This window comes from Protopterus annectens, chromosome 1.part1, assembly GCF_019279795.1.
Source record: "Protopterus annectens isolate FY-2018-M chromosome 1.part1, PAN1.0, whole genome shotgun sequence".
Lineage (NCBI taxonomy): Eukaryota > Metazoa > Chordata > Ceratodontiformes > Protopteridae > Protopterus > Protopterus annectens.
Window position 1 is genome coordinate 1,740,531,268 of NC_056726.1, and position 27,882 is coordinate 1,740,559,149.

Consider the following 27,882-nt stretch of genomic DNA (forward strand, 5'->3'; position numbering starts at 1 on the left):
CAAACCCTACACCCTCTGACAGGGATTCTAGGGCACTGGACAGATGGGGAAAAAAGATTTACACTTCTGCTAACTTGGCTATAAGGGCTTTAAATTGTCAGTTTCATATACTTAAATATCAGCAATATATTATGTCACTGCTTAAACAGAAAATGTTGATAAATTCTGAATGTGCAGAAAACAAAGATGCAGGATTTATTGCATGCAGCTGAACAAGTGGGAAAGCGTACTTTGCAATGTGGTTTTGATTCTCTGGAGGCCTCCTGCAGGGCCACTGTTACAGGGTCTGTCATTAGGAGGCATGCTTGGTTAAAGGAACAGAATCTGCTTGATCATGTTAAAGCAAAATTATTAGATGCTCCATTACATCATGATACCTTGTTTGGTGTTAAAGCAGAAGAGGTGTTAAAGAAAATGGAGGACAAAGCTAAATCTATGCAAACGGTTAAGGATTTCTTACAGGTTCAGCCTCCAAGATTTAGCAGACACTGGCCTACAAAGAACTGGTCCTTTCCAGTGTCACAGACCACAAAGGGGCAGATACAGATGCCCAAGAGGCAGAGCCCAGCCCCAAGGCTCGTACAGGTCTAAACAATGGAGTACTTCTACCTCCAAAAGCGGAGAAGACAAATCACAGCCATACAGGAAATTGTCACAATGACTTCCCCCTGCCTACGCCAAACACTTGTCTTCTGGCAGCACCTTTAGGGGGAAAACTAGCACTTTTTTTCAAGATTGGCACATAATAACCCAGGACAAATGGGTCTTGGATATAGTGTCACAAGGCTACAGGTTTCACTTTCACACCCTGCCAAGGGCAAACGGTTTGCCAAACCTGCCAAAAAATCAATGGGCAGAGGCACAAAAGCAAGTGTCATCCCTCATGGACATGAGGGCCATTCAGCAAGTACCACAGCAAGAGCAGGGACAAGGATTTTACTCAAGACTGTTCTTGGTGCCCAGAAAGGACAAAGCCTGGAGACCAATACTGGACCTATCTATTCTAAACACATATCTGGATATTCCAAAATTCAAAATGTTGACTCTGCAGCAGCTTCTGCCCATGATGGGCTAGAAGGCTTGGCTTGTGACTTTAGACCTAAAAGAGGCATACCTGCATGTCCCAATCAGACAATCATGCAGAAAATACCTCAGATTCGTAGCTGGCTCAATGCACTGCCGTTAGGCTTATCTACTGTGCCCAGGGTCTTCACAAAATGCCTCGCTCCAGTAATTGCATTTTGTGACAAACAGGAATACAAATATACCCTTACTTGGATGACTGCCTTGTTCAAGCAGAGAACAAGGACATTCTACTACAGCATCTGGCGTTTGTAAAAAGATTGCTAACATGCCTAGGGTACACAATAAACGAAAAGAAATCAAAACTAGTACCCTCTCAAGAGATAATATTCCTGGCTGCAAGCTTAAATACAACTGCCCAGATGGCTTATCTCACGCCAGACAAAGGCAACTGACTACTTATTTCAAAATGTTGGCAACAAAGGCCCAGTTATGTGCAAGAAAAATTCTGCAGGCTTTGGGCTTCATGGCATCCTGCATTCTGCTAATTCCATATGCAAGACTGCGTATGAGGAAACTTCAATGGTATCTAAAAAGTGTTAGGACTCAACATTGCCACAGCTTGGAAACAATAATTACCCTCATTGCCTGCCTGCAACAGGAGTTTCAGTGGTGGGCATAGGCCTGTCACCACAACAAGGGACAGCCATTCGCTTTATTCACAGCCAGGCAGATATTAACAGATGCGTCAGATTATGCCTGGGGGGCCCACATGGCAGGAAGATGTATTCAGGGCACATGGTCCGCAAGTCAAATGTATCTACTTATCAACCAAAAAGAGATGCTAGCTGTTCAGAATGCCCTGACAGCCTTCAAGGATCTACTTCATCTGGGAAAACTACTGATAAAGACGGACAATACTATAGTCATGTACATAAACAAGCAGGGAGGCACTCATTCCTACCCCCTATGCAGACTATAGCCATGACTTTGTGGGACACAGCATTGACTTATCAAGTACATCTGCAGGCACAATTCCTGCCAGGAAAGATAAATACTCTGGCAGACGAGCTAAGCAGAAACCTCATGGATCCCCATGAGTGGAAATTGGATCCGCTAATCTTCAGCATGACAACAAGGAATTGGGGATGCCCGGACATAGATCTATTTGCCTCCCCTCACAAGTGCCAACTATGGAGATTCTGCACAAGGACTTCTCACAAGCAAGCATGGAAAGTGGATGCTCTATCTTTCAGCTGGAAAAACTTAACAGTATATGCCTTTCCTCCACTGCCTCTCCTCCCCAAGGTACTCCTAAAAGTCAGACAAGAGAAGCCAAAAATGATACTGATTGCCCCAGACTGGCCCCGCCAGCACTGGTACCCAATCCTAAGGAACTTGTCTCAATACCCAGCCTGGACATTACGTCAAATTCCTCACGTAATGTCCCAACACAACAATCAGATCCTGAACAGCCAACTCAAGACCTTAAATCTGGCAGCTTGGTGGATAATGTAGTCATTCAAAACACACCTCTCTCTCAAGCGGTGATTGATGTTATTTTGGAGGCCAGGAGGCCTAGTACCAGAAAATCTTGTGCTGAAAAATGGAAGAGATTCTGTGCTTGGAACCAGGCACAAGGGATTGACACAACTGTACCAAATATTCCTCAGATTTTGCAATATTTAACTGAGATACTGGACAAAGGCCTATCATTTTCATCTATTAAGATTAATGCCTCTGCCATTTCAACTCATTACAATACAGAGCCACCTATTTTATCTTATCCTTTAAGGCAGTACCTCAGAGGAGCCAAAAACGTAAGGCCTCCAATGAGATCACCAATACCTGCATAGGACTTCAATTATGTCTTGGAAAAACTCACCCTGCCTCCTTTTGAGCCAGCCGCTACAGCTGATATAAAATTTTTATCATGGAAAACAGCTCTGCTCCTAGCAGTAACCTCTGCAAGACGAGTCTCAGAGCTACAGGCACTCATGGCTGTGGAACCTTTTATCAGTTTCCATCCAGATAGGGTTTTTCTGAGGACAAACCTGACATTTATGCCCAAGGTAGTGTCCAGTGTGGCCCTTAACCAAACTATTCATTTGCCTACATTTTACCCAAACCCACAGAATAAGGGTGAAAGACTTCTGCATTCTTTGGACATACACAGACAGCTGCGCTTCTACTTGGACAGAACCAAGTCTTTCAGAAAGACTGAGCAGTTACTAGTGGCATATGCTGCAGGATCGCAAGGAAAGGCCATCTCAAAGCAGACTATTTCAAAGTGGATAGGCCACTGCATTCGTTTCTGCTATTCACAACATGGCAAATCAGTGCCTAAGGGCATTAGGCCACATTCAACTAGAGCAGCAGCCACTTCAGCCTTCCTCAGAGGAGTACCAACCAAAGACATTTTAGAGGCTGCAACCTGGAGTTCAGTGCACACTTTTACAAAGCACCATCACTTACCACTCTGCTCTAAATCCAGGGCAGGCTTTGCTACTGCAGTTCTGCAGGGCCACTTAGCTGCTCCTAATCCTGTTTAGCTCCAGCCTCCCAACCTTAGCTTTGGGATTCAACCCAATTGTAATGACTGCGACAGTGAAACACTATGAACATAATACAGTTGTGTACTTACCATAAATGTAGATTGAGTGTATTCACTGTTTCATTCCAGGTTACTCTCCCACCATCCCCCTTATCTTTGCTGGAACTTATCTCTACTTCTCTATTCTGTACAACCTATGTAGTGTATTTGCTTGTAGATGAAGGAAAAAGTTTACCTTGGTGCATACATGCTTTATTGACATATGTTTAGCCTACCCTTTTGGGGGCTCCTGACATCTGGGGCAAGAAAAACTGAAGAAAATTGCATCGGCTGCATCTTTTAATACCCCTAGCGCACTGACGTCAGGGTGGAGGCGACAGCAACCAACGCCAGACCTAGACTTTGGAATTTGGGCCGACTGCGGGTAGCCTGCCAGCAGGATAACCCAATTGTAATGACTAACAGTGAATACACTCTAACATCTACATTTATGGTAAGTGCACAACTGTACTTTTTGCAGGAGGCCAGGAAACCCAATAGCAGAAAATGTTTCCGAGTGGAAAAGATTTTCACTCCAGTGTCTTAAGAACCAAGACCCACTGACAATGGGAATCCTAGTGGATGTTCATCGTGCATACAGCTGCAGTCATAACAGATGGGTTATCTTGCTGTCAGGCGGGTCCTCGGTCGGCCGAATTCCAAAGTCTAGGTCCGGCGTCGGTTGTCGTCGCTTCTTCCCTGACATCAGTGCGACAGGGGTATAAAAGAGGCAGCCGATGCCATTTTCTTCGGTCTTTCTTGTAGCGCGGTGCCCGAAGCAGAAGCAGTTCGCAAGTGCTGGTCGGCCAGCTCCTGAGATTTACGAAAGTATTTCAGCCGAAGTCTTCTTGAAAGCTAAATTCCCCGTTGGGGAAACTTTTCTTGCCTCAGACCGATGTCAGACAAAGTTAATAATTGCATTTCATGTGGGAAGCAAATACCGCATAAGGATTTCCACTCTTTCTGTATACCTTGCTTAGGCCCGGACCACGACGTGTCGGCCTGCCGTTTTTGTGCTAGATTCAATAAGCGCACTATTAAGCGTCGGGCGGAGTTCGCCCTTCACTTTTTTGGCAAAAAATTTAATTATATTATGTCGTCGGATACTCCGACTCCAGTTTTGAGCAAAAAACCGCAAAGATAAGGACCGACATACGAGGTCCGCACTACCTACTGAAACCACGCTAAGGCCTACTACTGGTTCTCCGGTACTCAGCGAGGCGCCTACGCAGCCCCTGAGTACCGATAACGCATTACCGGTGTCTTCAGTACCCGAGGTCGCAGGCTCCTCGGCCCCCATTCCTACTACAGATCCTGACGCCACTCCTGGCTGGGAAACTCAGAATTTAGACAGACCTGCCATTTCTCAAGGGGTCTTCAGGCCTTCCTCCTCCTCCATTAAAGCCTTCACTAAATCTAAAGCAGCCATGAAAACCAAAAAACAGGTTCCTCAGACCCCCTCTCAAGGCACCATGCCTAAAAAACAGATGCTTAAAATGGCTGAGGATTTGATTACTCATCAGGGGTTCTCAACCCCCCTCTGACAAAAGGCCCAGATTAGAGGAAGACTACCCTTCCTCAGATCAAGCTTCTATTACCTCAGAACTATCTGAGGACCAGGATTATGCCTGTTCTCCATTCGAAGACTCTGATGCAGAGGAGTCTATTCCCTGTCTCCCCTGAAGACTTCTCTTTTGGGGAAACCCTGCATACATTGAGGGAACACTTTCACTGGGAAGGCCAAGATTACTCAGATGCCAAGAAAAGGCTCAGGGAATTTCTTCTGCTCCCCCAGCATAGGCCTCTGGCTATCCCTCCTGTTTTAGATATATTGGATGATGTGTACACAGAAGCCAGCCTTAATCCTGATTCTTTGCCTCCAGCTCCTGTTAAACCAGACAGGTATTACCGGGTTCCTGACTCTCACCAGTTCCTATAAAAAAAAACATATTGCTGACCCAGAAACAATTTCACAGGGTCCCAAGGGAATTAAGGCCTCTACTGCTAAAAATCCATTACCTTCAGAGAGAGATTCCAGAGCTTTAGAAAGGTGGGGGAAAAAAGTGTACACCTCGGCCACTTTAACCATGCGGGCATTAAACTGTGTCAGTTCCATATGTTAAAGTATCAACAGTTTTTGATATCTCAGCTGAAAAGCAAGATGACACAACCAGAACAACCAGATTTAAAAGAGTTACAGGATTTGTTGCGTGGTGCAGAGCAAGTGGGTAAACATACATTGCAGTGTGGTTTTGATGCTTTAGAGGCCTCATGTAGAGCTGCTGTTACGGGGTTTGTTATACGTAGGCATGCTTGGCTCAAAGAGCAAACCTTACCAGATCATGTCAAAGCTAAATTATTAGATGCACCTCTTCAAACAGATGTATTGTTTGGTGTTAAAGCTGAGGAGGTGCTAAAGAAAATGGAGGAAAAAGCGAAATCAATGCAAACCGTGAAAGATTTCCTGCAGGTACAGCCTCCACGCTTCAGCAGAAACTGGCCTTCAAAAAATTGGTCCTTTCCAGCCACGGACAGACCTCAAAGGGGCAGATAAGGTGCCCAAGGGGTAGAGGGCAGCCTCAAGGATCTTTCAGAGCCAGACGGTGGCAAGCACCAACCCCAAGAGGTGGAGAAGATAGATCACAGTCTTTTAGAAAACAGACACAATGACTTCCCCCTACACCTGCCAAGCAAAGCATTAATGGCAGCACCTTTGGGCGGAAAGCTGACATTCTCAAAACAAAAAAAAAAAAATTGGCATATTGTTACAAAAGACAAATGGATTCTGGACATTATAGACAGAGGCTACAGGTTCCACTTTCGCACCCTTCCAAAAATGAGAGGCATGCCAAACCTGCCACAAAATCAAAGGGCAGAGGCACAAAAACAAGTTTCAACTCATGGACATGAAAGCAATTCAAGAGGTACCTGCAAAAGAATAAGGTCAAGGGTTTTATTCCAGACTATTCCTGGTACCAAGGAAAGACAAAGATTGGAGACCTATCTTAGACCTATCCATCCTAAACACATATCTACAGGTGCCAAAATTCAAGATGCTCACATTACAGCAGCTTCTTCCCATGCTGGGCAAGGAGTCTTGGCTGGTAACATTGGACCTCAAGGAGGCATACCTGCATGTCCCTATCAGACAAGATTGCAGAAGATACCTCAGATTTCTTGCAGGTTCAACCCATTATCAATTCTCTGCATTGCCCTTTGGCTTATCTACTGTGCCCAGAGTGTTTATGAAATGCCTGGCATCAGTAATCGCCTTCTGCAGACTACAAGGGATTCAAATCTACCCATATCTGGACGACTGCCTGATCCAAGTGGACAGCAAGGACTTACTACTGCAGCACCTGGCGTTTGTAATAAAACTGTTAAACTTCCTGGTATACACAGTCAAAAAGAAATCAAAACTAATACCCTCTCAACAAATAATTTTCCCGGGTGCCAGCTTGGATACAACCACCCAGATGGCCTACCTCACGCCAGACAAGCAAGGGCAACTGTCTCAATACTTTAGAAAAATGGCAACTTACACCAGGCTAACTGCAAGGAAAATCCTGCAGGCTCTGGGATTCATGGCATCTTGCATCCTACTAATCCCATGTGCAAAGCTGCATATGAGGAAACTTCAGTGGTACCTGGAAAACATATGGTCTCAACACAGCCACAGCTTGGAAACAATTATCCCACTCATTCCATGCCTTCAAAAGGAATTTTTGTGGTGGACTCAAGCTTGCCGAAGAAACACAGGTCTTCCTTTCTGTGTACCTCAAGCAACTCAAATCATCATAACAGACGCCTCAGACTACGCCTGGGGAGCACACATGACAGATCAGTGCATTCAGGGAAAATGGACCTGACAAGAGAAGCACATTCACATCAACCAAAAGGAGATGCTAGCCGTGCAAAAGGCTGTTATGACCTTCAAAGACCTACTGCATCCAGGCCAGCTATTGATAAGGACAGACAACACCACAGTGATGTGGTACATAAACAAACGGGGGGGAACTCCTTCATACCCCCATGACCCTATGGAACACAGCACTGGAATTGCAAATTCAACTGCAGGCACAATTTCTGCCAGGGAAGGAAAACACACTGGCGGACAACCTAAGCAGAAATATGACAGATCCACACGAATGGAAGTTGCATCCTCAACTTTTCACAAAGATAACTCAGGCATGGGGACAGCCAGACATAGATCTCTTTGCTACTCACAGAAATTGCCAGTTAAAAAAAAAAAAAAAAAAAAAAAAAAAAAACTCTAAATCTAGCTGCATGGAGAATTCCTTGATTTCCCAACAGTTTCTCCTCTCCAAGGAGGTGCAGGATGTCATCTTGGAGGCCAGAAGACCTTCTACTAGAAAGGCTTACTCCGCCAAATGGAAACAATTTTGTGCCTGGAATCAAGAAAAGGGACAGAATCCTTGGGTAATAAATATACCTCAAATTTTACAGTACCTAGCTGAGATGTTAAACAATGGACTTTCCTTCTCCTCCAAGATCCACGCATCAGCCATTTCTGCACAATACAACACAGATCCTCCATTATTCTCTCACCCTCTCTTAAGGCAGTTCCTCAGAGCGGCAACGAATTTAAAACCCCCAAGGAAACCACCAGTCCCTGCTCTGGACCTCAACTACGTATTGGAAAAGCTGACCCTTCCTCCCTTCGAGCCAGCTTCTTCAACAGAGTTACAGTACTTGTCATGGAAAACCACCTTTCTTCTGGCTATCACCTCAGTACGCAGGGTTTCGGAGCTACAGGCCCTCGTGGCTGTGCAACCATTCATCATTTTCCATCAGGACAGAGTTTCCTTGCGAACCAATCCTACCTTTATGCCAAAGGTAGTATCCAGTGTAGCTTTGAATCGGACTATCCACTTACCTACCTTTTATCCTAATCCACACAACAAAGGGGAAAGACTACTACATTCCTTGGACATTCACAGACAACTTCGTTACTACTTGGACAGAACAAAGCCATTCAGGAAACCTGAGCAACTCTTGTGTCCTATGCTGTAGGTGCTCAGGGAAAGGCCATTTCCAAACAGACAATTTCAAAATGGATAGCCCACTGCATACGTTTTTGTTACTCATTCCATGGAAAAGCTGTGCCTGCATGCATCAGATCCCACTCCACCAGAGCCACAGCTACCTCTGCAGCCTTCCTTAGGGGGATCCCTACCAAGGACATTTTGGAAGCAGCCACCTGGAGTTCAGTGCACACTTTCTCCAAGCACTATCACCTCCCTCTATACTCAAAATCTAGAGCGGGCTTTGCCACAGCAGTCCTGCAGGGCATCCTAGCCCCTCCTAGTTCCACTTAGTGCCTACCACCCTTACTTAGCTTTGGGATTCTACCCATCTGTTATGACTGCAGCTGTATGCACGATGAACATAGTACAGTTTTGTACCTACCATAAATGTAGATGTTAGAGTGCTCATACAGCTGCAGTCCAGGTTTCCCTCCCTCCATCCCCTCTTAGGACAGGCCTTATGGCAAACACTTTTCATATAACCTTTTTGGGGTATTCTTTTATGGTGTATTTGCTTGCAACTACTGTTTTTGATTTATCAACATTGCATCTTTGCATAACATTGTTTGCCTTCCTTCTGGGGGCACCTGACATCTGGGGCAAGAAAAACTGAAGAAAATGGCGTCGGCTGCCTCTTTTATACCCCTGTCGCACTGACGTCAGGGAAGAAGCGACGACAACCGATGCCGGACCTAGACTTTGGAATTCGGCCGACCGAGGACCTGCCTGACGGTAGGATAACCCATCTGTTATGACTGCAGCTGTACGAGCACTCGAACATCTACATTTATGGTAGGTACAAAACTGTACTTTCTGTCTTGTGTGAATTGCTCTCTGATGGCTTGGCTTGCTCTTTTGTCAAAGGACACAGCGATTTCTGCTTGTCTGCAGCTTTCTCCCCCTCTAGTATCCTGATTCGAGGTGAAACAATTTAAGGGCATCCTTCACATTAGGCCTACAAGGAAGCCTATTCCTCCTCCTTGGAACCTTAATTTTGTTCTAGAAAAGCAGACCTTGGCCCCCTTTTAAGCCCACATCTTCAGCCTACCTCAAACATTGCTCTTGGAAAACTGTTTTACTAGTGACCTTGACCTCAGCCAGAAGGGTGTCAACCTCAAGCCTGTGTGGCAGTGCCCACTTCTTGGTGATTCATAAGGATATAGGGTATCCTTGAGAACAAATCATTCCTTTATGCCAAAAGTGGTTAGAGTTATCCGTTAACCAATCTGTTCAGTTGCGTACCTTCTTCCCTTCTCCCCAAAGCCACAGCAAGAAGGTACTACACTCCTTAGATGTACACATACAACTTGGGCTTTACCTGGACAAGACTAAAATCTATCAGGAAATCTGATCAGCTGTTTGTGAACTTTCATCCCAGGGCTCTGGGTTTACCCGTTTCCAAGCAGACTGTTTCTTCTTGGATTTCAGACTATCTACCTTTGTTACACATTCCATGGAAAGAGCCTGTCTTCACCTGTGAAGGCCCCACTCTACCAAAGTTGTGGTTTCCTCTTAAGGCATTCTTCAAGGGCTTAGATAACAGTGCGAAGCAGCCACCTGGTCTTCTATCCATACATTTACCAAACACTACAAATGAAGCATTTCCAGAACCAAAGCCAAATTTGCTAAAACAATTTTACATGGCTTTGAGAGCTCCTCTGTTCTTTCCTCCTCCCTTCCTTCCTTGAGCAGAGGCACTCTCCCTCAGGTTAAGAATACTGTAGCAAGTGAGTAGAAGGACATAGAATAGTTGTGTAGAAGCTTACCGTAACCATATATGTCTTTCTGTTCACTGCTGTAGTAATCTATCCCTCCCCCTGGTCTGTTTTCCTTGGATTTACTAGCATTTTATATCCTTAGTCTGGCATCCATCCTGGGGCATTCAGTTCTGAGGATGATACATGCGTATGTCTCTTATGGCTTACATCTGGCAGTAACCTGCGTGCGACTTTCCATGTACTTATAGTAGTGTATTGGCCGATGTGTGGTCACCTTCAGGCAGGAGAATCCCCAGGTTAACAATACTGCAGCAGTGAAGAGGACAGCTATAGTTATGGTAAGATTAGCACAATTCTTCCCCTGAAGAGAGGTGTGATGTACACTGCTTAAATTAGCACCTTTCTTAAGTAAAATAACTGGATTGTAAAGAATTTCCTTCACATTTGTAAATGTCTAAAGTATACAGTCTAGCAATATTATCATCTTATGTCTGTCTTTAATAGGAGTAAGAATGTATGATAAGAGTAGTAATGATTTATAAAAGCGTAAGTAAAATGTTTGTGTGCTGCTTTCTGGGTTTGCATAGAATGCCTTCATAATAGTCTTCCTTTTGGTTTGTGATTCTGATGTTTTTCTCTGTCCTTTGCCAAGATGACATCATACACTCAACAGAACCCAGCTGGATATGGGCAGCAGAATCAGATCTCCTATTATAATCAGCAAAGTCCTCATGCCACGCACCAAGGTTCATTCTCACAGCAGCAACAGTCTCAGCCTCCTTATTCACAACAGCCATCCCAGTCTTCACAGCATCAGCCATCTCAACTGCAGTATTCTCAACAGCCTCAGCCTTCTCAGCCGCAGTCACAGTCGCCATATTCTTCACAACAGCAGCAGACTCCACCTCATCATCCACAGACTCCATCACCATACTCTCAGCAGCATTCACAAACTCCTTACCCTTCTCAGCAAACATCACAGCAGCCAACAGCAACAGCCCCTGCTGCACAGTCACAATCTCAGGCATCACAACCTTCTGCTCATCCTTTACAACAGCAGCAGCAACCACCTCAGCCTTCTGCTTACTCCCAGCCTGCTCCCCAGCAACAACAGCAGTCCTCGTATACTCAGCGATACCCTCCTCCGCAGGTACAGGGACGTTTTTTTAACAATCTCTTTGCTGTAATTTGCCTGGTTTTAACTTTTCATTCTTTTATGGCAGTGCATGTACACTCTCTCACTTTAAGCACAAAGTAACTCACTTCTGCTTATTAGTTAACTTCTTGCAGTGTTGTATTCACTTATTTTAGTGGCATCCCTTAATTTTATCTGTCTGAACCAGCAATGAAAAATAAGTGAAACTGAAAAGGACATGGAGAAAAGTTAAGTTTTTAATATTTGGTACATTTTGAATGTTAGCGTGGTGTTTTAATGAAGATCAAAAGAAATGATGGTTTGTACTGCTTTTTCATGTAGAATTGTGCAAGTGTTTGCATTTGGTGTCATTACACAGAGTGCTGCAAGTGCAATATTGGGACAGGTGTTTGTTAGGTGGTGCTTTTTCACTACTTGTGCAGCTGTAGAGCTGCAGTAATGTTCTTTGAGAGGGGTGCTGGAAAGGTAGTTTTTGTTGCTGTGGATGTTAATATTTTGGATTAGACTAGTGATATTTTTGTATGGTTTGAAATTAGATTAATCCTTTTCACTAGCAGGGGAGGAGGTTGTAGGTGCATAAAGCTAAAAAACAAGGACACAGCCACTTGTGTGTTGCCAGTGGTTAGCTTCTTGTCACAACTTGCTTCTTACTATCAGCACCTAAGCAGGAGGGTTCTTTGAGGCACCCCCCCCCCCCCCCACTGGAGGGAGAGAAAGACCTCATAATCAAATTACATGGGTGTGGTGCTCTGATAGGAGGGAATGTGCCCAGTCATTTGTCTTGGGAAGGGTCAAAAATAGTCTAGACTATTGGAAGAGATTTTATGTAAAGGAAATCCTGCTGGTTTGCAAAAGGGAAAGGTAAACCTAGTCTGAAAGCTGTCAAAGCATGGCTATTACTAATGGTACTTGCAAACTGTTTTGTCTTTGTAGCAAAGGCTGTCTGCTAACAGTGATCATCTTGCATGACCCCCCCCCCAGTATTGGGTACATATTGTATTGCAGCTGAGATTTCAGGAACAGTAAGCTAAACAATGAAATGTCTTTAGCCTGATTTTGTTTAAACCTACATATCCTGCTTGATTTCTTGACAGTAGTTTTCTAGCACATCTGTACCTCATGCTATAGTTCTGCTGACAGGTTTTCTCTGATCATGTTGGAGATTGAAAAGCTATTGATGGTGCTAAACATTGCAGGAAGTCACTGTTTCTTTTGCCCGCTCTTCATTTTGTGTACATGTGGAATTTGTTGTGATGGTTTGGTTAGGTATGTGTAATGTTCCCTGTTCCTATAACAGGAAAGAAGTTTAATAAGTGGTGAAGCGATAAGTCATAGAATGTGTTCCCTAAACTTACAGCTTTAAGATAGGTGCATTTAACACCCCTCCCCACAGGTTCTTTGTTTTAATTTTGAGAAGTAGTATTAGTTTTTATAAAAACAACTTGTGTGGGAGAAAAGGGCAAATTGAGACTATTTCATAAAACACTAGCTTTTTTCCCCATAACCAACCAGAGTGAGTCTCCCTTGCTACTAGAGGGCATACTTACAGCCACCGAAAACTTCTCTCCCTGATCCTTGAGAGCGGCAGGTACTGTACCAGAGGTACTGGGGAAAATTGGTGGTCTAAGAAAACAAGACATTGCACAGCAGTCACTCATCAGTAGCTGAGATGCAGCTGGAGCAGGCCTGATACCCAGAGACTCTCCTAATACTTTCTTCTTGCAGACAAGGAAGGAAGACCTGCAGAGACTGTTAATTACCCTGTAGATTCAGCCAAGGAAGATACACTGAAGACTGGTAGAGGAGTTCAAAGGAGTCTGGTTAAGTGTTAAACAGTCAAAAGCATGTTCAGGAAAGAAAAAAACAGTCAGAACAAGCGCACACTGTTGCACCTAGTCCATAAAACCTATACAGCCTAGGGAAAAAAAATTAAAACAAAAAAAAGGATTTTACCCGTTCATACTAATGTTTTCTGAGAAGTGACAAGTCGTATTTTATGCTGTAGCTGTCCTTGTGTATGGAGTTCCTGATAAAGCTCCTAACAGAGCATGGAGGATACTCTCTGAAAAGCGGACTGGTAGAAATAGGGCAGGAACTGTATAGCTCGGGCTACTACAAACAGCCATCAATTAAGATGTGTACTATTAAAGTTAGCTAACTTAGAAAATTGTACTTTCGCTGTTTCCATCGAGGGAGCGTGTCCGATCTTTTATTAACTTATAGGCTGGCTTAGTTTAATTCCTCAGCATTTTCTTACTGCACCTTATTAATTCTAGAGCTTTCATACTGTGCATTTACATATTTAGTCATATTTTTGAAAGATTCGCTCAGCTGTATCTGTTTCAATTGTACTTAACTGTTTTCACTACTTCAGCACTAATGCATTGATAAAATGTTAGTTTCTGGCACTGAAGTGATAGTACAGCTGATGTTCATTATTCACTGCTGCAGTAACCTAAGCTAACGTGGGCATGTCCAGTCAGCTTCAAAGCTTAAGAGCACCTTCCATGCACGTAGCGCGTTAGCAATTTGCCCTTCAGGTGGGATGTTAAATGGGTCCCATCTGGTTGAGTTGTTGGTAGCTCAAGTGGATGAAAAGAGTCTCTCGGTACCTATTGAAAAGAGTGGGGGAAGATGTTCTTCATGTTTCACTGTTGCAGTCTTTACATTTGGGTAATCTGCTGGCAGGTTGCCCTCAGTCGGCCTGAGTAACAAAGTCTTGGGTCCTGCGTCTGTTGCGGTCTCCTCTTCCATGACGTCAGGTCGTCAGGGGGTATAAAACATGCAGCAGACGCCATTTTATTCAGTCTGTCTTGCCGCACAGTGCCCGAAGCAGAAGCAGTTCGCAAGTGCCGGGTGGCAGACTCCTGAAATTTTCGCATTCAAGTTTCAGGACCGAAGTCTTCAAATTAAACCTAAGTACCCCGTTGGGGAAACTTTTACTTGCTCCTTACTGATGTCAGTAAAAGTTAATAACTGCATTACTTGTGGGAAGCAAATACCTCATAAGGATTTTCATTTGTACTGTATTCCTTGCCTAGGCCCAGATCATAACGTGCCTTGCTGTTGGTTTTGTGCTAGATTTAACCAACGCACTAAGCGCCAGTATATTTTTGCTTCTAAATATTTTGGATCAAGATTTAATTATCATGAAATGTCTGTTGGCAATCTGACTACCAGAGTTCACAAAAAGCGCAAAGAAAAAGACAGATCGTTGAGGTCCAGAACCGACTAAGCTCCTCCTAAGCCAGTCGCCGGTTCGCTGGTACTCAGTGAGGCGCTTTTGTAGCCCCTGATGCCCACTACTTTTGAGTCGCAGGCCTCTACCGAGGCCCATTCTGAGTCCGGTATGCCACGAGATTCTCAGAGTATTGAACCCGCGGATGACTCTCCCTTGGATGGGTCCGGAGCCGCTGAGCAGGCACTGGCTTCTGAGGGAGTTTTCAGGCCTCAACATTTTTATATTAAACCGACGCCAGCCTCAAAAACAAGATCAAAAACTTCTGTGTCTAAAAAACCGATGCATGAGCCATGTGCTCAGGCCCCTATGCCTAAGAAACAGATCAAAATGGCTGAGGACTTAATTACCTTGATCAGGGGTTCCCAACCCCCTTGCTAAGAGGTGTAGGCAAGGCACTGATTTATGAATCTTCAGATCAGGTTTCTATTTCTTCTGATTCCGCTTCTGATCAAGAATTTTCTATTCCACCCTATGAGGATTCTGATGCAGAGGAATCCATCCCATCTGCATCTCCTCCTGAGGATTACTCTTTTGGAGAAACTTTGCATACTTTAAGGGAACACTTTCACTGGGAGAGTCAGGACTTCTCTGAATCAAAAGAGGCTTAGGGATTTCCTCCTTCCTCAGCATAGGCCTTTGGCAGTACCTCCTGTATTAGACATTGTTGACGTGTTCTCGGAATTCAGCATGGCTCCTGATTCCCTACCTCCGGCTCCTAGTAAGTCAGACAGATATTACAGGGATGTTTGTGTTTCACTGTTGCAGTCATTGCACTTGGGTTATCCTGCTGGCAGGCTACCCGCAGTCTGCCTGAATTTCAAAGTCCAGGTCCGGCGTTGGTTGCTGTCGCCTCTTCCCTGACGTCAGTGTGCCAGGGGTATAAAAGATGCAGCAGACACCATTTTCTTCAGTCTTTCTTGCCGCGTGGTGCCCGAAGCAAAAGCAGTTCGCAAGTGCCGGTCAGCTGATTTCTGAGATTTTCGAAACTGAATTTCATATCCGAAGTCTTCAATAAAGCTAAGTACCCCGTTGGGGAAACTTTTTTCTTGCTCCAGACCGATGTCAGAAAAAGTTAACAATTGTATTTCTTGTGGAAAGCAAATACCTCATAAGGATTTTTATTCTTACTGTATTCCTTGCCTAGGCCCTGACCACGACATTGCCAGTTGTCGGTTTTGTGCTAGATTTAACTAACGCACTATTAAGCCTCTGTACGATTTTGCATTTCATTACTTTGGCCGTAGGTTTAACTATATAATGCCGTTAGAACAGCCGACGACCGGAGTTCATAAAATGCGCAAGGAAAAAGAAAAGGACCGGCATCCGAGGTCCAAAACCGACGAAGCCTCTTCTAGGCCAGTTACTGGTTCGCTGGTTCTCAGTGAGGCGCTTTCGCAGCCCCTGACACTCGCTACCTCAGAGCCACAGGCCGCCTCCGACTCCCACGTGGAGGCAACTAGGCCTCTGGATACTCAAGGTATTGGGCCTTCGGAAACTAATCCCTCAGATGGGTCCGGAGCCGCTGAGCAGGCATCGGTTTCTGAGGGTGTTTTCAGACCTACACAGCTTTATATCAAGCCAACTTCAGCATCCAAGACAAAGGCAGCTTTAAAGACTAGGAAACGTACAGTATTCTCCAGGACAGACTTCCATGCCTAAGAAACAGATGCTCAAAATGGCCGAAAACCTAATTACTTTGGTCAGGGGTTCCCATCCTCCTCCTGATAAGAGGCCTAGGCAAGACACTGAATACGATTCCTCTGATCAGGTTTCCATTTCCTCTGACTCCTCTTCAGAACAGGGATATTCTATTCCTCCCTATGAGGATTTTGATGCTGAAGAATCTATTCCTTCAGTTTTTTCTCCTGAGGATTATTCCTTTGGGGAAACCCTGCATACCATGAGGGAGCATTTCCACTGGGAGAGCCAAGATTACTCAGAATCTAAGAAAAGGCTCAGAGACTTTCTTCTACTACCTCAGCACAGACCTCTTGCTATTCCACCGGTTCTAGATATTGTAGATGTATTTTCAGAGTCCAGACTGTCTCCCGACTCTACCTCCTGCACCTGTTAAGCCAGACATACTACAGGGTTCCAGATTTTCACAAATTTCTATATAAAAACCCTGCTGCTGACCCAGAAACTATATCTCAGGGTCCCAAAGGGGTGAAAGCCTCTACTGCAAAAAAAACCCGTCCCCTCAGATAGGGATTCAAGGGCACTGGACAGATGGGGGGGAAAAAGTTTACACTTCTGCTACCTTGGCTTTAAGGGCTTTAAATTGTCAGTTTCATATGCTTAAATATCAGCAATACTTAATGTCAGTGCTAAAACAGAAAATGTTGACAAATTCTGAATGTTCTGAGAACAAGGAAATGCAGGATTTATTGCATGCAGCTGAACAAGTGGGAAAGCATACTTTGCAATTTGGTTTTGATTCACTGGAGGCCTCTTGCAGGGTCGCAGTTACAGGTTCTGTCATTAGAAGGCATGCTTGGTTAAAGGAACAGACTCTGCCTGATCATGTTAAAGTAAAATTATTGGATGCTCCATTACAGTATGATACTTAGTTTTGTGTTAAGGCAGAAGTGGTGTTGAAGAAAATGGAGGATAAAGCTAAATCTATGCAGACAGTAAAGGATTTCTTACAGGAACAGCCACCCAGATTTAGCAGGAACTGGCCTTCTAAGAATTGGTCCTTTCCAATGTCAGACAGGCCACAAAGAGGCAGATACAGATGCCCTAGAGTCAGACAACAGCCCCAGGGATCACACAGGCCCAAACAATGGGGTGCTTCTACCTCCAAAAGTGGAGAAGACGAATCACAGCCTTATAGGAAACAGTCCCAGTGACTTCCCTCTGCCAATGCCAAGCCACTTATCTTTTGGCAGCACCCTTAGGGGGAAAGCTAGCACTTTTTTCACAAAATTGGCACGTGATCACCCAGGACAAATGGGCACATGATCACCCAGGACAAATGGGTCTTAAATGTAGTCTCTCAGGGCTACAAGTTCCACTTTCACACCCTTCCAAAGGCAAAAGGTATGCTAGACCTGCCACACAATCAATGGGCAGAGGCACAAAAACAAGTTTCATCTCTCATGGACATGAGGGCTATTCAGCCAGTGCCCCAACAAGAGCAGTGACAAGGATTTTACCCAAGACTTTTCTTAGTACCAAGAAAGGACAAAGCCTGGAGACCAATTCTGGACCTGTCTATTCTAAATACTTTTCTGGATGTTCCCAAATTCAAAATGTTGACTCTGCAGCAGCTTTCTGCCCATGTTGGGCAATAAGGCTTGGCTTGTAACTTTGGACTTCAGAGGCATACCTGCATGTCCCAATCAGACAATCTTGCAGAAGATACCTCAGATTCATAGCTGGCTCAATGCACTACCAATTCTCTGCACTGCCCTTTGGCTTATCTACTACGCCCAGGGTCTTCACAACATGCCTGGCACCAGTAATTGCATTTTGCAGACTGAGGAATTCAAATATATCCCTACATGGACGACTGCCTTATTCAAGCAGAGACCAAAGACGTTCTACTAAAGCATCTGGCGTTTGTAAAAGATTACTAATTTGCCTAGGGTACACAGTAAACGAAAAGAAATCAAAACTAGTACCCTCTCAAGAGATAAAATTCTTGGGTGCAAGCTTAAATACAACTGCCCAGATGGCTTATCTCACGCCAGACAAAGGCAACTGACTTCTTACTTCGAAAGCATGGCAACAAAGACCCAGTTACCTGCAAGAAAAATTCTGCAGGCTCTGGGCTACATGGCATCCTGCATTCTACTAATTCCATATGCAAGACTGCATATGAGGAAACTACAGTGTTATCTAAAAAGTGTTTGGACTCAACATTGCCACAGCCTGGAAACATTAATTACTCTCATTCCCTGCCTGCAACAGGAGCTTCAATGGTGGGCACAGGCCTGTCACCACAACAAGGGGCAGCCATTCACTTTACCCACAGCCAGGCAGACACTAACAACAGATGCATCAGATTATGCCTGGAGGGCACACATGGCAGGAAAATGTATTCAGGGCACATGGCCCACAAGCCAAATGCATCTTCATATCAATCAAAAAGAGATGCTAGCAGTGCAGAATGCCCTGACAGCCTTCAAGGACCTACTTCGTCCAGGACAACTGCTGCTAGATGGACAATATTAGTTATGTGGTACATAAACAAGCAAGGAGGCACACATTCCTACCCCCTCTGCAGACAAGCCATGACCTTGTGGAACACAGCATTGACTTATCAAGTACACCTGCAAGCACAATTCCTGCCAGGAAAGACAAATACTTTGGCAGACGAACTAAGCAGAAACCTCATGGATCCTCAAGAGTGGAAACTAGATCCACAAATCTTCAGCATGATAACGGGGAAATGGGGATGCCCAGACATAGATCTATTTGCCTCCCCTCACAACTGCCAGCTACAGAGATTCTGCACTCAGACTTATCACAAACAAGCATGGAAACTGGGCGCCCTTTCATTCAGCTGGCTCTCCTCCCCAAGGTACTCCTAAAGGTCAGACAAGAGAAGCCAGAAATGATCCTGATTGCCCCAGACTGGCCACACCAGCACTGGTACCCAATTCTAAAGAGTTTGTCTCAAGGCCCAGCCTGGACATTACCTCAAATTCCTCATTTGCTGACCCAACAAAACAATCAGATCCTGCACAGCCATCTCAGAACCCTAAATCTGGCTGCATGATGGATAATGTAACTATTCAGAACACACCTCTCTAAAGCAGTTATGGATGTTATTTTGGAGGCCTAGCACCAGAAAATCTTATGCAGAAAAATGGAAGAGATTCTGTGCTTGGAACCAAGCACAAGGAATTGACACGCTTGTACCAAATATTCCTCAGATGTTACAGTACCTAACTGAGATGTTGGACAAAGGCCTATCCTTCTCATCAATTAAGATCCATGCCTCTGCCATTTCAGCTCATTACAATACGGACCCACCTATTTTTTTCTCATCCACTGCTAAGGCAGTATCTCAGAGGGGCCAAAAACATAAGACCTCCAAGGAGAGCTCCAATACCTGCATGGGACCTCAATTTTGTCTTGGAAAAACTCACACTGCCTCCTTTTGAGCCAGCCAATACAGCTGCGATAAAATACTCATCATGGAAAACAGTTTTTCTCCTAGCAATAACTTCAGCAAAAAGTCTCTCACTACAGGCACTAATGGCTGTGGAACCTTTTATTATTTTCCATCCAGACAGGGTTTCTCTAAGGACAAACCCAACATTTATGCCTAAGGTAGTGTCCAGTGTGGCTCTTAACCAAACCATACATTTGCCTACCTTTTATCCAAACTCGCAGAATAAGGGGGAGAGACTTCTGCATTCTTTGGGCATACACAGACAGCTACGCTTTTACTTTGACAAAACTAAAGCTTTCAGAAAGACTGAGCAACTCTTAGTGGCATATGTTGCAGGATCGCAAGGAAAAGCTATTTCAAAGCAGACTATTTCAAAATGGATAGGCCACTGCATTCATTTCTGCTATTCACAACATGGCAAATCAGTGCCTAAGGGCATTGGGCCACATTCTACCAGAGCAGCAGCCACTTCAGCAGCCTTCCTCAAAGGAGTACCAACCAAGGACATTTTGGAGGCTGCAACCTGGACTTCAGTGCACATTTTACTAAGCAGTACCACTTACCTCTTTACTTTAAATCCAGAGCAGGCTTTGCCACTGCAGTTCTGCAGGGCCTCATAGCCACTCCTAATTCTATTTAGGCCCAGCCACCCAACCACCCAACCTCAGCCTTGGGATTCAACCCAAGTGTAATGACTGCAACAGTGAAACACGATGAACATAGTACAGTTGTGTACCTACCATAAATGTAGTTCGAGTGTATTCACTGTTGCAGTCCAGGTTACCCTCCCACCATCCCCCTTTCTTTGCTGGGACTTATCTGTACTTCTGTGTTCTATACAACCTATGTGGTGTATTTGCTTGTAGATGAAGGTTATGTGCATGCTTTTTTATGATCAGAATTTTTTAGCCTACCCTTTTGGGGGCACCTGACATCTGGGCCAAGAAAAATGGAAGAAAATGGCGTCTGCTGCATCTTTTATACCCCTGGCGCACTGACGTCAGGGAAGAGGCGACAGCAACCGACGCCGGACCAGGACTTTGGAATTCAGGCCGACTGCGGGTAGCCTGCCAGCAGGTTAACCCAAGTGTAATGACTGCAACAGTGAATACACTCTAACATCTACATTTATGGGTAGGTACACAACTGTACTTTCCTGACCCCCACAAATTTCTATTCAAAAATCCTGCTGCTGATCCTGAGACCATTTCACAGGGTCCCAAGGGTGTAAAGGCCTCTACAGCCAAAAATCCTACCCCCTCTGATAGAGATTCCAGGGCGCTGTGTAGATGAGGAAAGAAAGTTTATACGTCTGCAACCTTGGTAATTAGGGCCTTAAACTGCCAGTTTCATATGCTTAAATATCAACAGCATGTTTTGGGCTTACTGAAACACAAAATGATGTTGATTTCTGATTGTGTGGAAAATAAAGAATTACAGGAATTATTGCATTCAGCAGAACAGGTTGGAAAGCATACTTTGCAATGTGGTTTTGATTCCTTGGAGGCCTCTTGCAGGGCCGCAGTTACTGGATCTGTGATTAGAAGGCATGCCTGGCTCAAGGAGCAAAATCTGCCTGTTCATGTTAAAGCTAAATTGTTGGATGCCCTTTTGCCGCATGATACTCTGGTAATAAGGCAGAAGAGGTTTTAAAGAAAATGGAAGACAAAGCTAAATCTATGCAAACTAAAAGATTTCTTGCAAGTGCAGCCACCCAGGATCAGTAGGCACTGGCCTACTAAAAATTGATCCTTTCCTGTGTCCAACAGTGCTGCTCAAGGGAAATCCAGGCGCTCAAAAGGCTCCAGATACCAGTCACAGGGTTCTTACAGGTCATAGCAATGGGGTGCCTCCACCTCCAAACCAGAGGAAACAGAGCACAACCCTACAGTAAGCAGTCTCAGTGACTTCCCTCTACCTTCACCAAGCACTTATCTTTTGGCAGCCCCTTTGGGGGGAAAACTAGCACTTCATGCTCAAAATTGGCAGTTAATTACCCAGGACAAGTGGGTATTAAACATAGTATCCCAGGGGTACATATTTCATTTCCATACTTTACCAATTCCAAATGGGTGGCCAGATCTGCCACAAAATCAATGGGCAGAGGCTCAAACAAGTTGTCCCTCATGGATATGGGGGCTATTCAACCAGTACCAGAAAAGGAAAAAGGACAAGGTTTTTATTCAAGACTTTTCCTGGTACCCAGAAAAGACGATGCCTGGCTTCCAATACCGGACTTATAGATTTTGAACACGTTCCCAGATATTCCAAAATTCAAAATGTTGACTTTACAACAGCTACTGCCTATGCTGGGCAGGAACGCTTGGTTAGTGACTGTAGACTTAAGAGGCATACCTGCATATCCCAGTAAGGGAATCTTGCAGAAGATACCTCCACTTCAAGGCAGGTTTTCTGCATTACCAATTCTCTGCCCTGCCCTTTGGCTTATCTACTTCGTCCAGGGTCTTTACAAAGTGCCTGGCACCAGTAATTGTATTTTGCAGACAAAGAAGCATACAAACTTATCCTTATCTGGACTGTCTCATTCAAGCAGAGGACAGGGACACTCTTCTTCAACATCTGGTGTTGGTAAAAAGGCTTCTAACATGCCTAGGGTACACAATAAACGAAAATAAATCCCAACTGGTACCCTCTCAAATAATTACATTCCTGGGTGCAAGCTTGAATACAACTCCCCAGATAGTTTACCTTATGCCAGACAAACAAAGGCAACTGACAACATACTTCAAACAAATTGCAACAAAAACCCAGTTATCTGCAAGACAAATTCTGCAGGCTTTGGGGTTCATGGCATCCTGCATTCTACTAATTCCATATGCGAGACTGCATATGAGGAAACTACAATGTTACCTAAAAAGTTTATGGAGTCAACATTGTCACATTCTGGAAACAATGATTCCTCTCATTTCCTGCCTGCAACAGGAGTTTCTTTGGTGGGCAGGGACATGTCACCAAAGCAAGGGACTGTCATTCACTCCACCCCTTGCCATCCATACCCTAATTACAGACTCATCAGACTATGCTTGGGGTTCCCACCTGGCGGGGAGATGCATTCCGGGAAAATGGAGCCCAAAATGCATCTGGATATCAACCAGAAAGAGATGCTGGCTGTTCAGAATGCCTTCAAGGACTTATTTCATCCAGGACAACTACTGACAGACGGACAACACCACGGTTATGTGGTACATAAACAAGCAGTAGGGTACACATTCCTACCCCCTTTACAGACTAGCCATGGCATTGTGGAAGACAGCTTTGACTTGTCAGATGCATCAAGCTCAATTCCTGCCAGGAAAACAAAATACTCTGGCAGACGGCCTAAGCAGAAATCTTCTGGAACTGGACGAATGGAAACTGGATCCACAAATCTTCAGCGTAACACAGAAATGGGGGAGCCCAGACATAGATCTATTTGCCTCTCCCCAAAATTATCAGCTGGACAAATTCTGCACAATAACATCACAGAAAAGCATGGAAAGTGGATGCCCTAGCCTTCAGTTGGAAAAACCTATCGGTCTATGCCTTTTCCCCCTCTGCCTCTTCTCTCCAAGTTCTTACTAAAAGTCAGACAGGAAAAACCAACAATGATCCTAATTGCTCCGGACTGGCCTCGCCAGCACTGGTACCCAATTCTAAGGAATGTCTCAACTTCCTCCTTGGTACTTGCCTCAAATACCTCAACTACTGTCTCAGCAGAGTAATCAAATTCTGCACACTCAGCTCCAAACTTTGAACCTTGCAGCATGGCTGATAATTTAATTCAAACACCTCTCAATAAATCTGTGATGGATGTCATTTTGGAAGCCAGAAGGCCTAGTACTAGAAAATCTTATGCTGATAAATGGAAGAGATTCTGTGCTTGGAACCAAGCACAAGGAACGGACACAGCAAAGCCCAATATTCCTCAGATTTTACAATATCTGACCGAGATGCTTGACAAGGGCCTATCTTTCTTTTTCAATAAAAATCCATGCCACTGCCATCTCTGCTCATTACAACACAGAGCCTCCCCTCTTTTCTCATCCTGTGCTTAAACAGTATTTTAGAGGGGCCAAAAATTTAAGGCCTCCCAGAAGATCACAACTCCTGCATGGGACCTCAACTTTGTGCTGGAAAAACTCACACTGCCTCCTTTTGAACCAGCAGCTACTGCAGATATAGAATTTCTGTCTTGGAAAACAGCTTTCCTCTTGGCAGTCACTTCAGCAATAAGGGTTTCGGAACTACAGGCTCTCATGGCTGTGGAGTCTTTTATTGCATTTTACCCGGACAGGGTGTCTCTCAGGACCAATCCTTTTATGCCTAAGGTGGTATCCAGTGTGGCTCTTAACCAGACAGTTCGCCTGCCAACATTTTACCCAAATCCGCAGAACAAGGGGGAGCGAATTCTGCATTCATTGGATGTGCACAGACAACAAAGATTCTACTTAAACAGGACCAGATCTCTAAGGAAGTCTGAGCAACTACTGGTAGCGTTTGCTGCAGGGTCAGAGGGGAAGGCTATATCAAAGCAGACTATTTCTAAGTGGATAAGCCACTGCATTTGTTTCTGCTACTTGCACTATGGTAAACCTGTGCCCAAGGGGATCAGGTCACATTCCACCAGGGCTGCCTCTACCTCAGCAGCTTTTCTCAGAGGGGTTCCAACCAAAGACATTCTAGAGGCTGATACTTGGAGCTCTGTTCATACCTTCACAAAGCATTATCATTTGCCTCTCTTCTCCAAATCTAGGGCTGGCTTTGCCACTGCAGTTCTGCAGGGCCTTATAGCCACTCCTAATGCTATTTATTTTCATCCCCCCTTCCATAGCTTTGGGATTCTACCCAAATGTAATGACTGCAACAGTGAAACACGAAGAGCATAGTACAGTTGTGTACACATACCATAAATGTAGATGTTTGAGTTATTCACTGTTGCAGTCCGGGTTACCCACCTGCCATCCCCCTTTTCTATAACTTTTCTTTCCTTCACTGTATACTAAAGCCTTTGTGGTGTATTGGCTTTTAGATGAAGGTAGTTTGTTGCTAAAAGTGCATTTATATATATTTCTGTTTTTATATAGATATATATATATATATGCGTGTGTGTATATATATATATATATATAGATAGATAGATATATAGATAGATAGATATATAGATAGATAGGTATATAGGTATATATATATTTATATACATATCTATATAACACATATATCTATATATGTATACACACACATATATATTTGGGGGCACCTGACATCTTGGGCAAGAAAAACTGAATAAAATGGCTTAGGCGGCATGTTTAATACCCCTGACATCAAAGAAGAGGAGACAGCAACTGACACATGACCCAAGACTTTGTTATTCAGGCCCACTGAGGGCAACCTGCCAGCAGATTACCCAAATGTAATGACTGCAACAGTGAATACACTCTTAACATCTACATTTATGGTAAATGTACACAACTGTACTTTCCCGGATATTCTAGTCAAATTTCCCCTAGTAGTATAACCACTGGTCTCCCTTGAAAAGAGGCTACTAGCCCAGTGAACGAGGCATAAAATGAAGCAAAATTCAACCCGAGCTGAAGAAAAACATTGGTTTGGGAGCCAAGCACTTCTGGGCTTTCTTGCTGCCCAGAGTGCTCTTCTTGGGGGCTTTCGAAGATCTGCTGACAGTTCTGTATTGCTGGGCATGTAAGTTCTCTTTGAGGGGGTTGGGCCTTCAACATTTTGACAGAAACGTAGTTTTTTTTGTTTATAAAGAATTTTCCGGACTGCTATGTGATTCACTTTGTACCGTGAAGCACAACTTTTTACTCTTGAGGGGGGAAAAGTTGTGAAAACTGTTAAACATAGTTTTTCATAACTTTTTTCATAACTAAAACTTGTGTTAAGCTACTTTTGGGGCTGGAGTAAGTGTTTGTTTTCCCCACTGTTTTTGGTGAAAAATGCTTAATTTTTAATGTTTGTCTGTTTCAGTTACTACTGTTGCCAGTCTTCCCTGTGATTCAGGCATTTTCTGTTTTATTGTGGAACCACTTACTGGTTCCTCAGTTCATTCTTTCTGCCACAGTAAGAAAACAATTTCCAAACAGCCTTTGCCCCTTCAACAGACTACAAATTTGCCTCCACAGTAAATGGGTTTAGCTGCTGTCTGTGGCTATTTCTGGTTTCTCACATCATTCATCGTTTTACTTGACTTTCTCTGGTGTAATCCCTGCAGCCACCATGGACAGAGGTTAGACATGTCTTCCGTGGCTGTGCGAGTGCCTTTCCTGGGTGAGGGAGAACCACTTTTGTAAGCCTTATAGGAAAGAGCAGGGAATAATCTTAGCCAGACTTTGGGAGGACCCGGAGATGTCTTTGAAGAGGACTTGCCTGTCAAAAGTGGGTGTGGTGCTATATAAACTCTTGCTGGAAAGAAGCAGAAATGCATTTATTTTGTTCTCTGTTACTTTGGATGGAAATGATTTACTGTGCTTAGCTTAGAGTTTATTTCAGGCTCTTGACCCTTCCTGTTCTGGTGTCACTGATAAGAGGAAAAAAAATTAGTATTTTCAGGACTTTGAACAGGAAAATGGTTTGTGAGAAGTCTCTTGTTTTCTGATGTTCTTCATCTCACATTGCTGCAGTCCTTACACTTGGGTAGTCCGCTGTCCTCGGTCGGCCCGAATATCAAAGTATAAGGCTGACGTCGGTCAAGGCGCATTTGACTGACATCAGGACGTCAGGGTACAAATGCGCATGACCGACGTCATATCCTCAGTCTTTTTTGCCGCATGGTCCGATGCAGAAGCAGCATTGCAAGTGCGGTTGGCGTTCTGAAATTTTTCGATTTCGAGTTTCAGACAGAGTCAAAGTTGGCTAAGTACCCGTTGGGGAATATTTTAGTTTTTTCTTGCCTCAGTGGTTTACCGGATGTCAGAAAAAGTGAATAACTGTATTTCTTGTGGGAAACAGATACCGCATAGAGATTACCATACTTTGTGTATTCCTTGTTTAGGGCCTGAGCACGACGTTGTTGGGTGTCGCTCTTGTGCTAGATTCAATAAGCGCACTATAAAGAGAAGGTTAGATTGTGCCAGGTTAGTCTTGAAGCGGTGCAATTATAAAATGCCGTCGGTTGCTCCGACGCCCGCTTCTTCGAAGAAGCGCAAGGACAAAGCAGCTAAGCCTAGGCTAGAAGAACCGTCCGTCCCGGACGCCGGTTCTTTAGAGGTGTCGGTGGAGCCGGTGGTTCCACCGGAGGTTTCTTTGGGATCCCAGGGAGAGACTTTGTTATTGCAGGATGTGGCCTCTCAGGAGGCAGGTCAGGCTGAAGGGGCTTCTCAGGTTACTGTACTCCCCTCCCTTCCTAGGGTGGTTAGGCCCTCTCCTTTTGTTTCCAAGGCTTCTCCCAGAGGCAGGCCAGGTTTAGCTTCAGTTGGTGTCACCCCTAGTTCTTCAGGAACTGTGCCCAAGAAGCATATGCTTAAAATGGCAGAAGATTTGATTACTTTGATTAGGGGTTCTTTGCCCCCTCCTGATAAGAGGCCTAGGGTGGAACCTGAGCTAGGGAGTTTTGAGCAGGCTTCGGATGTTTCAGAGTCTTCGGCTGAAGACTTGCAGGAGTATTCTCCTTATTCTGATTCTGATGTGGATGATTCTACTCCTGCTTCTCCCCCTGAGGATTTTTCTTTTTCAGAGACTCTTCATTCCATGAGGGAGCATTTTAAGTGGGAAGGTCAGGACTTCTCTGATTCCAGGAAAAGGCTTAGGGAATTTTTGTTTTTACCCCAGCATAGGCCTTTGGCTATACCTCCTGTTTTGGATGTGGTGGAAGATGTTTTTACAGAGGCTTCTCTTAATCCTGATTCTTTGCCTCCTGCTCCTGTTAAACCGGATAGGTATTACAGGGTGCCTGAAGCTCATAAGTATCTTTTTAAGAGTCCTAGGGCAGACCCAGAAACTGTTAGTCAGGGGCCTAAAGGTG

General features: G+C 44.4%; 1 protein-coding gene across 2 annotated transcripts in view; it reads left to right on the forward strand.

Annotated features, from left to right (window-relative positions):
* Positions 1-27,882, forward strand: part of ARID1A (AT-rich interaction domain 1A) — a 3,912,194-nt gene that overhangs the window by 1,008,992 nt on the left and 2,875,320 nt on the right. For both annotated transcript variants that reach the window (XM_044084256.1, XM_044084266.1), the window contains exon 3: positions 11,035-11,532. In XM_044084256.1, the coding sequence (XP_043940191.1) occupies positions 11,035-11,532 (498 nt within the window). The remainder of the gene's footprint in view (positions 1-11,034; positions 11,533-27,882) is intronic.